Source organism: Lepidochelys kempii, chromosome 17 (assembly GCF_965140265.1).
Source record: "Lepidochelys kempii isolate rLepKem1 chromosome 17, rLepKem1.hap2, whole genome shotgun sequence".
Classification (NCBI taxonomy): Eukaryota; Metazoa; Chordata; order Testudines; family Cheloniidae; genus Lepidochelys; species Lepidochelys kempii.
This window is the reverse complement of record NC_133272.1, coordinates 5497539-5511657: the sequence shown is the minus strand read 5'-3', so window position 1 is coordinate 5511657 and position 14119 is coordinate 5497539. Positions and strand designations below refer to the sequence as shown.

At 39.9% G+C, this 14119-nt stretch overlaps 1 protein-coding gene and 1 long non-coding RNA gene across 12 annotated transcripts in view; one reads left to right on the top strand and one right to left on the bottom strand.

Annotated features, from left to right (window-relative positions):
• Positions 1 to 1389: 1389 nt before the first annotated feature.
• Positions 1390 to 11004, top strand: LOC140899542 (uncharacterized). The gene is made up of 3 exons (XR_012155378.1): positions 1390 to 2294; positions 5332 to 5431; positions 6090 to 11004. It is a non-coding gene; the product is annotated as an uncharacterized lncRNA (long non-coding RNA).
• The window catches only part of VMP1 (vacuole membrane protein 1), an 88721-nt gene continuing 84897 nt past the window's right edge, over positions 10296 to 14119 (bottom strand). For all 11 annotated transcript variants that reach the window (XM_073315210.1, XM_073315206.1, XM_073315211.1 and 8 more), the window contains one exon: positions 10296 to 13247. In XM_073315210.1, coding sequence (XP_073171311.1) covers positions 13104 to 13247 — 144 coding nt within the window. In that variant the 3' untranslated portion in view covers positions 10296 to 13103. The remainder of the gene's footprint in view (positions 13248 to 14119) is intronic.

Here is a 14119-nt window from a genome sequence, read left to right as displayed (position 1 = left end):
GTTTTCCTTGTTGCACAAGATAGGATGTGGAAGGTTTTCATATGGTAAAATAATACACTGGGAAAGATAAATATATTTATTCTATACTAAATCACATAGACGTCCTCCTCCTTTGCCGACTGGAGCCCGTTTCATTTTGCATCCGATGAAGTGAGCTGTAGCTCACGAAAGCTCATGCTCAAATAAATTGGTTAGTCTCTAAGGTGCCACAAGTCCTCCTGTTCTTTTTTCATTTTGTTGTTTCCTTTGTATTTCTTATCCTCTGGTTTTTGTTTTTCTACCTACATATATCAAGTTCTTCATTACAAATAGCCCCCCTTTCAATGGTCACACCGTAAAATTCAATCTCGAGGACTCTTCCCTTAAGTTAGTTCAGTAGATACATATAGTAAACTTTCCCTTAGGTCTGGATTGCCTTGTAGTCCAATTAAAATGCGAGCAAGCACATACTGTGGTGGTAAATGTGTTACAGCTCATTTTTACACACACACACGCGCAGTGACTAACTAGCTGACTATTGAGTTTAAATATAGAAAGGTTGGCCTGTTTTAGACACACCCTTGAACTCTCTTCCCTCACTCCCTAGGGAGAGTTTTTGGTTTGTCAGCATAGTTACAAAGTTATTTTAGGTCCAGAAAATCTCTTTCAAATGAAGTCTAATTTAAGGGCAGTCCCAGATGCAGAAGTGATCTTGTGACTCACCTGGGCCATAGATTAACTTGCAAAGTGCCTGCTGTCATCCTATTTCCCCTTACTGCCTTCGCTGGTTTACACCTCTGCATTCTTCAGTTTAGGCTGGGAACAGGAGCACTGAGGTCCCTGGGAGCAGCTGTTCTGGTAGTTCTGGCCTGTCAGGAAGGAGGAACTGGTAGAGCTCATGAGTCTTCTTGCTGAGGGTTGAGTAAGTGTAACGGATTGTTATGAGATTGAACCAGTACTGGGGCTAATTCACTACTGTTTGAGTGTATCACGACAGCTAATTGTTGAACCAATGTTAGCAGTTTCAGGCCAAGCTCCAAATGATTCTGGCAAACATGGGAAGACAGTCATGTCTTTCCCGGGCCCCTTCCCACTAAAGGAGAAAATTCTGCTGACTGTTGACAACATAAAGCCTATGAGGCTCACCCCTTATTTTGTGTGAACTAAGAGAGAATTTGGAGACTGATCTTAATACCTTTCTGTTATGCACTAAAACTAGCTCTGAAAACAATATTCATGCTAGAGTTTCATATCTGGATTTAGGGAATTTTACAGCTAATTTCCTAGGACAGCAGCCCAGGGATTTGTTGTTGCATAGTAAACCTACTGCTCCTGTTCTCACACTAATGCACTTACATTTTTTGCTGTCCAAGAGATGTGGCCTGCTAAACCCAGGGTTGTGAGTTCAATCCTTGAGGGGGCCATTTAGGGATCTGGGGCAAAAATTGGGGATTGGTCCTGCTTTGAGCAGGGGGTTGGACTAGATGACCTCCTGAGGTCCCTTCCAACCCTGATATTCTATGATTCTATGTCACAACATTGCATCATAGCATCTTTCCTCCAGAGACCTAGCAAGGAATCCAGTCTAACTCATCCTCTCTCACTTGCCTTTTCTTAGTCAGTCTTCAGCCACTCTGGTTCCTGCATTAAGGCCCATTCAACTCCCCCTGACGTCAATGAAAAGACACCAATCATTCTAATAGCCAAGCATGTTCTTGAAACAAGCTTAGAGGCCAATATTTGTTTTACACTGATTTTTTCTAAGTTGTTTTGGGGATTTTTAAATTAGAATTTCTTGATAAAGAAAAATACTTCTCTGTAAAAATGACTTTGTTCTTTCCTAGCTGCTGGGTTAATAACTTGAATAAGAAGGTTTGTTTGGTGGGTTTGTTTTGTTTTTAAACGCTTCTTGAAAGTTTCTCACTTGCTTATTTTTACTCAAGAGACTGGAACTTTTTCAGAAGGCAAGATTGCACAAGAGGTTAAGATAAACACCACAAACTATTCAAGGAACAAAGGGTCAGGAAAAGACAATACAGAGAGGGGAATTTTTTCCCCTCTTGTTGTTAGCAACATAGTAGGAATTCTTTTGCCTCAGTATTTTAAAAGAGCACTGCTGAAGTATCAGGAAAAGTAGCAGTTCCCCTGTCAGAGCTGACAGTAGGTAACCAAGAAATTCGATGTCTGAAGACTGAAAGCTCCAGGAACACATGAACCCATCTACAGTTCTAGAGAACATGGCGAAACAAGATAAAAACTTTACCAGATAAACCTCCTTGGAATCAGAGAGAGGTCTGTTACTGCTACATCAACAAGTAAGCAGATATTCCTTACGGCATGACTGTCCTCCCTTTGTGTCTCTTCTGCCTGCTTATTATTCCGAGCCTGGACATCACTGATGCATTTTGTCTGTGGAATGGTGTATTTGACATGACCATTTTTCAATTTCAAAATTAAGAGATTGTTGCTAGAATCAGGAAGTTTAACAGCCATCTAAGGTCTGATTTCAGTGCTGGGAAAAAAGCAGGCAATTCCAAATAGAGGTAGAAAGGTAGAGCTCCCATTACAGCGAATCAGCGATGACTGAAAAACAAAGAGGACAGATTCAGTAGCTCAAAGGCAGAGCAGAACCCACCTATTAATCTTTGCTTTATGAGGATGCCTGCATAAACTTGCACACAAATAGGATTCAGGGCAAAATATTGCCAGTTCCAGTAAGGAACCCAGCTCTTTGCAGTAATATGATGGGATGGCACCCAGTGACCAAAATAATGAATGTTCAGAAAACAAGTTTCATGCCAGCAAAAATGGCCTTGAGGCCGTGAGAAAAATGTGAGGGGAGAATGGAAGTGTCAGCTTTTGCACCAGCAGTCACGATTATTTTCATTGCTTAGCACAAGAGATTAATTGGTTGGGATCCTGTTTCATCTCTAGGCTACTTCCTCTCAGGCTGTTCTTTAGCAGGGATGGTGCCTTGTCCCATTCCAAAGTGGACCTACTTTCCTGGCATGCTTCATGGTCCCTCTATTTTCCCAGGGCCTTGGGGAAGGGTGGGCTGAGAGTTAGAGGAGCTGGATGACTTGTGATTTGTTTATTGTTTGAAATTATATTAGTCAAGCAGCCTCAGCAGTCCCCTTTTTTATTTTACTGTGAAAATTATGTAGGGTAAGCCAGAGTCTTGGATGGGGGCCTTTAACCTTAACGTAATAAAATAAAATAAGTGGCTTGATTCAGCAGTCCCCACAAGCTGATTAACTGAAGGCCTCACTCTAGGAGTCATGGACAAATATCCACAATGCAGAAACTACCAGAGATAACACTATTACTATAGGTCTAATGGAAAGAGGCCAAGGAATGGAGCATAATGCCTGCACTACTCATTTGCCCAGGGTCCCTCCACATGAATGTTAAGGCAGACTGATTGGTTGGCAGAAGGTAGCTTCTGTTGAGGTTGAATGTTGCTGACCTGTTTGGTGAATAAGGGAACTTTACTTTGGTCCCACCAGTCTGGTGCTTTTCGGCAGCACCAAAAGTTCACCTGTTAAAAGCAGAGATAAAAGAATGAAATTGTTTGAGGGAGTGACAAACCATTGAAGCCTATGGACGTAATCTACCTGGATATCGGTATACATTCATCCACAAGAGAACCTGCATAGCTGAGTATTGCAGAAGGTGTAGTCTGCACAACTTGATTGTGCTGGGTCTTGAATGCAAAGGATAACTTAGTGAAAGCAGTTCAGGATTAAGGAGAGCAATTAGTTAACCAGGAAGAAGGAAGTGATGTGCTACAATCAGCTAATGAAACTCTGATACAAGGAGTTTGAGTATTTGTTTTTATAAAATCCAGTGTAGATGGAAGAAGTCGTATGAAACCAGGCATCAAATCCGTGAAAGAAAGCGCACTCACAAGTCTGTGTTCTAGAGAGGTCCGTGAGTTTTGGATACCACTTTAAAAACTTTCTGTCCAAAGTTAACAAGAAATCATCTGGAATCCGTAAGTCAAGGTCTGGATGTAAAAATCAGCTAGTTATTGCAATACAGCGTAAAAGCCAGATTTGAGATAATACATGGAACTGATTTTTGACATATAAATATATTAAAGAAATTGAGCATGAGCTGGTGCCTTTCCCAAACTGCTCTCAAAGCACAGTCCACACCCAGCCTTAGCCATACAACAAAGTTCAGTGTAAGACTCCTTTCCGGATTTGGCTGCTCCTCAGATTCCTATTCCAGGTTCGCTCTGCCTACATGCCCCCCATGGCTCAGTCCAGCACTGCAGCTGTAGATCAGATTAGATTATCACAATAGCCCCTTCTGGTTTTATAATCTTCTCTCTCTAGACAGCCATTTCCTCTATATCTGGGTGGAGTAATGAGTCACCCCGTTTAGTGAGTCAGCACAGCTCATTTAACCCTTCCCCAGCAGGCTAAATAGCTGCAAAAAGGGTGTGGTATTTCAAGCAAGCACTGTCAGCCTGTTACATGGAGGAAAGGGTAAATGATGAAAATAGGATCTGAGATAGTCAGAGTTTACAGAAACTCTGACCCAGTTTAATGAAACAGGAGACACAGGCAACCTTGTGATGGCAATAGGTATCGCAGCATTACCTCAGTGTCACGTAGCCTGAACTTAACTCCATAGTCCTGTCAAAGCTGAGGGATTCTAGACAGCAATTCCTCCCTTAGAGAGAGTAATTAACGTAAAACAAAACCACAGGCGGTTGTACGGACACCTAGTTCAAAATGCTGCTTGATCTTCTAAACCTTATTCAAGTGGGGCTTACTCACAGGAGGAGTTCCATTTAAGTCAATGGGACCATTCATGTGAGTTCGGGTTGCAGGAATAGGTCTGTTCAAAAAAAAAAAAAAAAGGAAAGTTAAGTTGTATCACAAGATATAAACAGACAGCAGGAAAGAAAGTGATAAAGGTTTCTTGGCCCTCCTCTAACCTAAAATTCGTTGTGTATAAGATACTGACTTGGATGAGTGGTAGAATTAACTAGAAGAACAAACAAGTTAATGATTCAAAAATACAAAATACAGCAGAAAGCTGTTTTAAATCATCACACACCAGACACTGACAGTTTCTTGTTTAAACCTCACTTACTCTTCAAGAGATTTTGTTCCATATTTACATGCAACAGGAAACACAAACTCTATTCTATTGGTGTATTATTTGTGCATTTAAGGGTATAAATTCTATTTTGTGGTCTCCTCTGAATATTTCTTTATACATATTAGATTACATGCACAACTTAGTGTTTATACACAGATTCAGAAAAACACACTTCATCTGCTTGAGAATGGTGTAATTGTGGTCAGATGACATGATTTAATTTGATCTTTTGCACAGCAAACTTCAATACGTAATAGATCGTTTTGTGGAGCATGTAAGCAGAACACCGCCAGAGGAGCAAAGTGGAAAGCAGCCCTTCTCCCACACACTGCAAAAGGTGTAATAAAATACTGACTCTTTGTATTTTGTGTTTGGCAAAGGCAGCTGCAGAATTGTTATAACACTCTCAGTAAGCATGGTGAGACTTGGGCAATAGTTCAGAGCTCTCCAAACCGGTCAGTACAGTATCTGAGCTCAAGAATAAACAGCCAAGTTACACGTAACATCACTCATTGCTGGACTGTCATTGTCATTTGTATCTTGCAACTTGCAAGGGAAAAACCAGTGGGTTTTTCCCACTCTCTGAGGAGTTCAAGTTTGTAGTTCTGCCTATGTTGTAACTGCTACATTATCTAGAAAGTGACTATATTACTCATTAGTTCAACAGCGTAAGGTAACAACTTCTCGTTTCTTTACTGGATTTAGGTGAAAAACCAGAATGCTAATATATGCAATTGATGAATGTAAATTCAAACTAAACACCCTTATCCTAAGAGGAAATATCTGATTCTTCTGCACCTGCTAAGTCTGAATATTTCCACTGAGTTCTGTCACGTACAATGCCTGGTATTTCCCTCCACCAATCTAGTATTTTCATTTCAGAGCATTGTTGTATATAAAAAGAATTTGATCCAAGGTCTACTGCTGTATTTTGAATGGTCTGGTGATATTCTGATGACATTACAAATGATGGCCCCAATCTTACTTCCACACAGGTAGACTCCTGGGCCTGAGCTGAGCCATGCTGAGATCAAAAGGGCTCCATCCAGGCAGAGGTCACTGAGCCAAGGGTCTGCTCAGACAGGATTGGGGCCTAGGAGAGCGAAGTACACAACAGAAAATAATAATACCAGGAAAACCAAAGGAAAAAACAGTTATAATCCCAGGGAAAAAAATGAAATTATGGTTCATGTAACATAATACCTAGCTCTTCTCATCTGTAGATCTCCAAGCACTTTACAAAGGAGGTCAGTATCTCTATCACCATCTTACGGAAAGAAATGATTGGGGGGGAGCGGGAAAGAAGAGAAGCAGCACAAGACTGTGACTTGGGAAGCCCAGGTTGTAGACCTGTTACTGGTATATAAAGTTGGACAACTCATTGACCCTCATTGTGTCTTAAATTTCCCCATTTGTAAAGCAGGGAGTAATACTCACCTTTGCAGAGCACTTGGTCATTACTGAGCAAACACCTGGCAAGTGCAAAGCATTATGGACTTCTGCACAACAAAAATAAGTGCTGAGATACAGATTGTAAGATCTCCCTCCACCAAGAAAGCCAGGGGCTTTTATCAATCTTGAGTCAAATCCTGAAGTCCTTACTCCAGGCAAAACTGCCACTGTAGGTCACTGAGAGTTTTGCTCAAGTATGAACTGCAGGGATTTGGCCCATTGAACAATGACTGAAAGCTAAGCAATTCCAGTTTTCATGTAGCCGCTCTTGAAGCTTCACCTGCGGCTAACACCCTTCCCAGAACCAGAACTAAAGTAGGCCTCCATAAAAGGACCTGGGAAATTTTCACACTATGGTTTCCCTTAAAAATGCTGCAGCCATTTGTGGGCAATAGTCGCCGTCTTCTAACTCCCGAGCACAGCAACTCTGTTGGTCAATAGTCAATGTAGCGTGTGTATATACGGTAATTACACAGGCAGTTCAGCCCTATATAAAATGCTTAAGGGAGGTACCAGATTAAAGATCACCTGCTGCGCCAACGAATGCTGATTCTAAGCAAGGCTGTTTAGATAAGCGCGCCCCCTTTCTCCCCCACCCCGCCCCCATTGACCTTTTTAGGTGAAGCTCCGAGTAATAAACTGGCTCTGGATTTCTTTAGAATTCATCTTCCTGGTGCTCATTTCCCCACCTGGAGTCCCTCTTATGCAACATATAAAATAAGTTCCATAGCAACCAGTGGTGATGTCGCAAGCAGAGGTCAGTAGGACTTAGATGAGGAATAAGCAGCAGGAAACAAGCCTCTGAAACCAAGAGGCTGTTTTTATGCAAATATCTTCAGTAATAGGACCCAGAGGAAGGGAAAGGCTGAGAATGACAGATGGAATGGTTTTTGGCACAGAGAGAGCAACTTAACTCAGGTCAGAGTTGGCAGAAATGGTGGCAGAAATGGGAATATAACCCAGGTTCCCAGCACGGCCCCATAGCTGTACTGGTTAGTTCTAGGGTAGCATTTCACTGGGGGGAGGTTATTTGGGCAATGCAGCATTAATAGGGGAAATGTAGTAGGTGATCTAGTAGCCTTTTTCCAGCCCTAGTTGCTTTGTTTGTAATACCATGTGAGTGGGCAGGTTTTGATTACTGACTGTGGGAAATGCTAATTCTATACAGACACCTCCATAGGATCAGGGCTGCTCAGATACACCTATTACGTTGTCCACATTTGCAAGAATTTGACTATTGTCACTTATTCTCCAGAGCAATTGTTGAAGCCCAATTAACTGCTCAGGGAAGACACCTGAAGAGGCAATAGCATAATTAGTAGTTACCCCATTCCACAGTGGAGGCAGGGGCCTACACAGAACATGGCAAGGAGTCCTGGGACAGCCCAGGGCCAGAGCTTGGGAAAAGCACTTAAGTCCCTATCACCCTAGAGCAGCAAGGCCCCTGGCAATTTGACAGATGGTCACAGCACGAACAGTGAGCGGGCTGAATGACTTCACAGCTGAAAAGCCTGTTTAGTCTGAATGAACACTGATAAATGCACACAATAGCATTTTGCTGACTATGTAGCAATAAGACTATTCCAGACTCTTGACTTCATACTACATGCATTGGTACCTGAAATACAATACAAGCACGAGGATGAAGCTAGACCCACTGTATGACTGTAGATTTGATTAAGCAGTTTGTGTGTTTGGGCAGCATCCTAAATATTAGGTCGGCAGTTGGGCAGCTAACTCCCGTAGGCTCCTTTGAAAACTCCAGCCTACATTACATCCTCTTCCTTCATCCCCCAAAACAAGTCTAGCAAAACGCATTGTTTTGTTGCCTTTAATAAAGCTCTTTTTCATGGGCATTTTCACCAACCGTGTGGTACAGTAAAAAGTGAAGTGGGTGAAAGAGGAAGAAATGCGTTGTTGGAATGCTGTGCCCTCCAGCTCTTCCATTAGAAGAGAGTACTGCAGCAGGCTCAAATACATTTTGCATAATCACATTTAAAATGAGCCTGCAAGACTCTGCAAAACTTTGCCTGTTATATGGTTCTGAATGTGCTAGCATGTCTTATCACAGGGAAAGTGTTTATCCCATTCAAAACTTACTGAAGAAGCTATCAGGAACCCTCCACCAAAGTCCCGGCAATTAAAACCCTTACCACCTAGGCTAGTCTGTTGTCAGTGAGGAGGATCAGAACCTACCAGGTAACACTGGTTTATTGTTCTATTTCACTTTTCACACACTGCTTATTACTGCATCCCTGTGGGAGCTGGGAGTAGTTACTCTCATGCATATGAATAATTTCAACCTTTTAGCATATTGCTGCTATTAAAAGGTAGTTTTAACTCTGTGCTTCAAGGAAACCTGCAATTTTTATTGTTTGCCTCTGAGGAATACACATAATCACTGTCCTTTATTTTTGCACCTGTAGTCAATTATAGACATAAGTATTTATACTTTCAATTGTGCCTGTTAATCAGGGAGATGGCTAACTGCTATTTGTGCCTGCAATGAATTGTACTTGCAAAGAGACTCAGGCTGGACTGAGACCAATTTAAAAATTAGGTCCAATATGGACATTAAGAAATGATATTATAGAATAATATTCAGGAACATCTGATGTTGGTTAAACATGTCCATTAAGATGAACTAGGCAGCTGCATAATCCCTAGGGCAGCCATTTTAATGATAATTCCAACAAGGAACAGTGCAACATATCAAGACAGGTGGTTCAGAGCTACAGTCAGTGAGACAGGGAACAGGCAATTTCCACAGCTATTTTTATGGGTGAAGGGGGAAGTACAGAACTTGCCTATAATTAGGGTTACCAGATAGCAACTGTGAAAAAATGGGGCAGAGGGGTAGGGAGGTCATAGGCGCCTATATAAGAAAAAGTCCCCAAAAATGGGACTGTCCCTTTAAAAACAGGACAGATGGTCATTCTACCTATCATGGGTAAAATTCCTATCACAGATGGTTTTCTTTGAGATCCTCTCAGCCAGTCTAGACATTTGGCATGGCCTACAGGATCAAAGAAGAGGATCTGTTGAAACCCTTTCTGCGATTTCAGCTCTGATCTACCTGACTTGATAATTAGGTCGACTAATTGCTTTGTTATTTAGTGATTTAGCCACGTTTTACACTTGTGATTGGTAACCGTTTCATCTTGCAGTTTTCCCTTTCAAAGTCCAGTTAAACCAAAACATTAATTGCCACTGCTAGGGCTGCCAATAGCTCATTTCTGTATGTTCCTCAAAGGTACAAGGAAAATATGTGCATTAAAAATAAGTCTCAAGGCACATAAGAACAATGAGAGTGCAGGGAAAATAAGGAAACTTCACCGGTCACTGCAAGAAGGATAATAGTATATGCACACAGTACCCCGTTAGTACTGTAACAAAGCACATACGTGTCCGACAACTAAGAAATTACCTACCAGTATTTCTTCATTAAATGTAATTCAGATAAGCTCTAAATGGATAATTTTCTCCATCCGTGTCATCTGAAAACCATAGAAACAATGGGAATCTTTTGCTTTTTGGAAAACCAAACCCCATTTCCACGTACAGTGTTAAAGGCTTTGGAATTTCCTTTGAATTTGTCAAATGCAGTTGAGAAGTATGTTCTTGAATCATGTTTATCACTGAATGTCTGTGTTGGGACAGCACATACTTACAGGATAACATGAAAAGGCTAAATAAATATAAAACAATGGACTCTATTCAGCTGAAATGAAACAAAAGGAAACACTATACCACTTAGAGATATTATTTTTATTTGAGCAAACATGAAGACATCAATTTGGAAATCTTTATTTTTTACCTTGTATTAAGTATTAAAGGATCACCATCCAGTGTCTGATAAGAAAGAAGCAGGTATACTGTTCAGTCCATTCTCTAAATATCAGATAAAAGATGAACTTTAGAAAGCTTTCAGAATTACAGCACAGTTCACCAGAACGGACACATATAAATGTGGTTTGCAGAATCATCTATTTATACGTGGGGGAAAGCTTGCAATTTGTTTGGTTGTTAGGCAGAGTCACTGTAAAGACTTTGGATAAAAGATGCAACTAAAAGCGTATTTGAGAAATCATCTGAAGACATGCTGTGAGACAGAAAGATCTAGGGCCAGAATCTTAGTTACACAAGATCCTTTCATCTCACTCTGGTAGCATGAAGGGACCTTAAAGAAGGCCTAAATTAAATGTACTCTTTTGGGCCCTTTCCACTGCCAGAGTGGTGTAAAACGGCTTTGGTGTAAATGAGAATAGTGCCCCATATATTTGACAGATGTTAGATCTGAACAAAACAAAGCTGCTATTAAATAAAGTGGGACAAATGGCAAACCACAGTGTTTTCCTAAGTCAAAACATGTTGTGGGAAAAATAAAATAAATGCCTCAAAGCTGTTAAATAACACATGACTAACCAAAAATTGCATAATTTAAGTTTTGGCTGATTTAAACCATTGCTGTGAAATTGCAAATAGTCATGATTTTATAAATGTATAATTAGTCATATGAATTTGTTGCTACATTTTGTTCTTTGTTAAATCTCCACGCACAAACAGGAGTGGGGCCTCCAACACCCACTGGATTTCAATGGGAGCTGGGCAACTAACTGCCCTTTGTGTGCCTTTGAAAATGTCCCACTGAGATTTTTAGATCAGAAGCAATGTTTAGAGAAGTCTATATAAAATTCTCTTCATGCATTCAAGTAACACTGTTACAGTTTGTTTAAAGTTATGTATGATGCACACAAAAGCAAAAACATTACAAATCTCACACACCTTGCAATGTAATTTAAGGTGTTTCTTATGCAGAGTGCTAAGAAAAATAGTTATGATACATTTACATTTAAAATCATTTGTGTTCTAAACTTTAAACACTTAAATGCCTGTTGATGTTCAATGAAAAACAGAATTTGAGATGGATGAGCAAACGGTCAGATGAAAGATACCAAAATGTCAGACAGCCTACCGACTGTTGTTGCCATGAGATCCAACAGTCAACATCAGTCTGATAAGCTATCCGACAGGATGGTACAGCCATGGAGATGTCACGACGGTAGGCAACACAAGTGAACATTCAGGCAGAACAAAATGCACGTTTATTGCGCCTTGCTCGAGAGCTGCCCTACTCTAATGGGCAGACATCTAATTTAATAGGTGTTGAGCCAGTTCTATCCTAAATAGGATCCATGTACCGCCATTTAAGAATGTCTGATTAAACAAGTCAACTTATTTTAATATTCTGATGGATAAAACAAAACTACATTCCTACTAGTTCAGGGACTATTAGAGAAGCGTCGTATATACACAGTAGCATTGGAATGGTCACCTATTTACTAAGAAAAGAAAAAGTCTGCCCCTTCAATGCAAATTGATTTCACACACACTGATTTGTAACAGTATTTAAAAGAGAATAAATATTGGGATATTTTTAAAGTATACTTTAATTTTCTTTATTATGGTTATTAATTACCATTCCTGTGTTTTACATCAAACCTGTCTTAATTTCTGATTTCTACGCTTCCCCAACTTTTTTCCTGCAGCACTCAGAGTGCTATAAATCTATATTCCTGACATTAAGCAAACACCTAGAGTGATACGATAAAAAAAATTAGTAACGTTATTCAACGATCCTCCTTAAATGAATAAATCATACCATACTGCAAGGTGCCAAATACATGCTTTCTACTTCCTTCTGCTGAGCAAGAAGTTCAAGAAAAATTAACAAAAGGTTTCTGTGCTTACTGTACATGAAGGATTAGTAAGCATGCAATAAAATGGACATAGGCTTAATAAAGAAACTAAAGAGAAACTGAGTATACCAAAGGTATTGAGAGGAAGAAACAGCTTAAAAAGACTGACAAGAAATTCTGGAATGATCAAAGATGACTTTATAAAGTTTTTATCTTGACTTCATTCTAAATACACAGAATAAAAAAAGTGAACTGCACCAGTTTGACATCAGCCGTCTCTGCTTACACCATTATGAAGTTGGCAAGGGCGGCTTTTCCAACTGAGAGCATGTGCGATGTGACGGCATTTCTGAGAACTCAGATGGACTCGTATTACCATGAGGGACATGCAAGAATGTTACCCAGTCTACTATCATTTACACACATTTCAATGACCTTGAAATTATGAGGCATGACAGCCATCCTTCCAAAGAAAATTGTTACGTTTAGGCCAGGCTGCAAGTTAATCAGGAAATCTGGAGTTGTGCTAAGTATTAAATCATCAAGTTTGGAATTAACTTGAATGGAAAGCATTTATGTTCAGCATTAGTTTAGCATCCCACGTGCCACCCGAGAAAGTACAACTCAGACTGAATTAAAGAGTATATACATTACCTTAACATACATACATTTGTAAATGAAAGTTATTCTCTAATAGTGAATTACTTTCAAAAGAAAATAATTAAAAACTTGTTACAGCTGGAAAACTGATGATTTTAAAAAGCGTTTCCCTGTTTTGAATAATGCCGATTTTTAACATATAATAAGACCTGTCACTTGCATGTCTGCTAAAGCCCATTTCAATGGGTTTTACCCAGCTTATTTTGTCTTTTCCTCAGAGTACGTCTTCTGTTGCACTCGTTTGGCATAGCTTTGGGCCATGGAGTTTATTATAGACAAGATGAAATAGCAAACCATGACGATCACAAGTTTTTCAAACATCCATGATAACCAGTTCTCCCCCTGCAAAAACAAAAAACAGAACAAGGGAAAAAATTCAGATTAGCAGAATACAAAAGAATTCTCCTCCTCCTCCTAGCTGAAGGGAAAGAATCTAATCATCTCAGGATTCTGTATCATTTATCAAACTACACCAGGAACAAGCACAAACTAACAGGATCCCTGCAGGCTTCTGTGTAAAGCTAACTTCGGTCTTTTAAAGCCAGCATGAAAGGTGCTGCCAAATCACTGCAGGGCAACTTATCATTTCAGCTGGGTGAGTTGATAAGTGATTTATTATCCATGATTTTGTTTCTTTTTGTTGGTATCTCAAAGTTCAGGATTAGGAAAGCCTGATGTGATTCCTAGTCATTTCCAGAAGGTACAATATGGTCGCTGGTTAACAGTCAGTTTTTACTGAACTGCCTACAGCATGTTAGCTTCCAATGAGTATCAATTTCAAGTTGTGTAGCTGGAAGTTAATGTGATGGACTAAAAAATCATGCTTCTGCAGTGTTCTCCAGTCCTGTGCTTTTTTCTACTTTCTATTTCAGTCAAAGGAGGGCAGCAATGCACTGCACAGAGATTACTTCAAAGGGCAGAACATGCTTCCGCCTAGTTATTCCAGACTGATCTTCCCTTAACTACCCCCCCTTTTTCTGGTAAGAACTAGGAAAGCAAATGTTTATAGAAACAAAGGGTTTAGGACTTAAAATGTGAGGTTAATAATTTGTGTATATCAATATCTTAATTGTCCTAAAAATATCACGTCTAAAATTTAGGTGTTAATTAATCCTTCTATATCTAAACCCGTGGGACATATATTTAAAGATTTTTGCATGAAAAGGCCCCTACTTAAACACTGCATTTTCTTAATATTTTCTGTTTGCCCATCA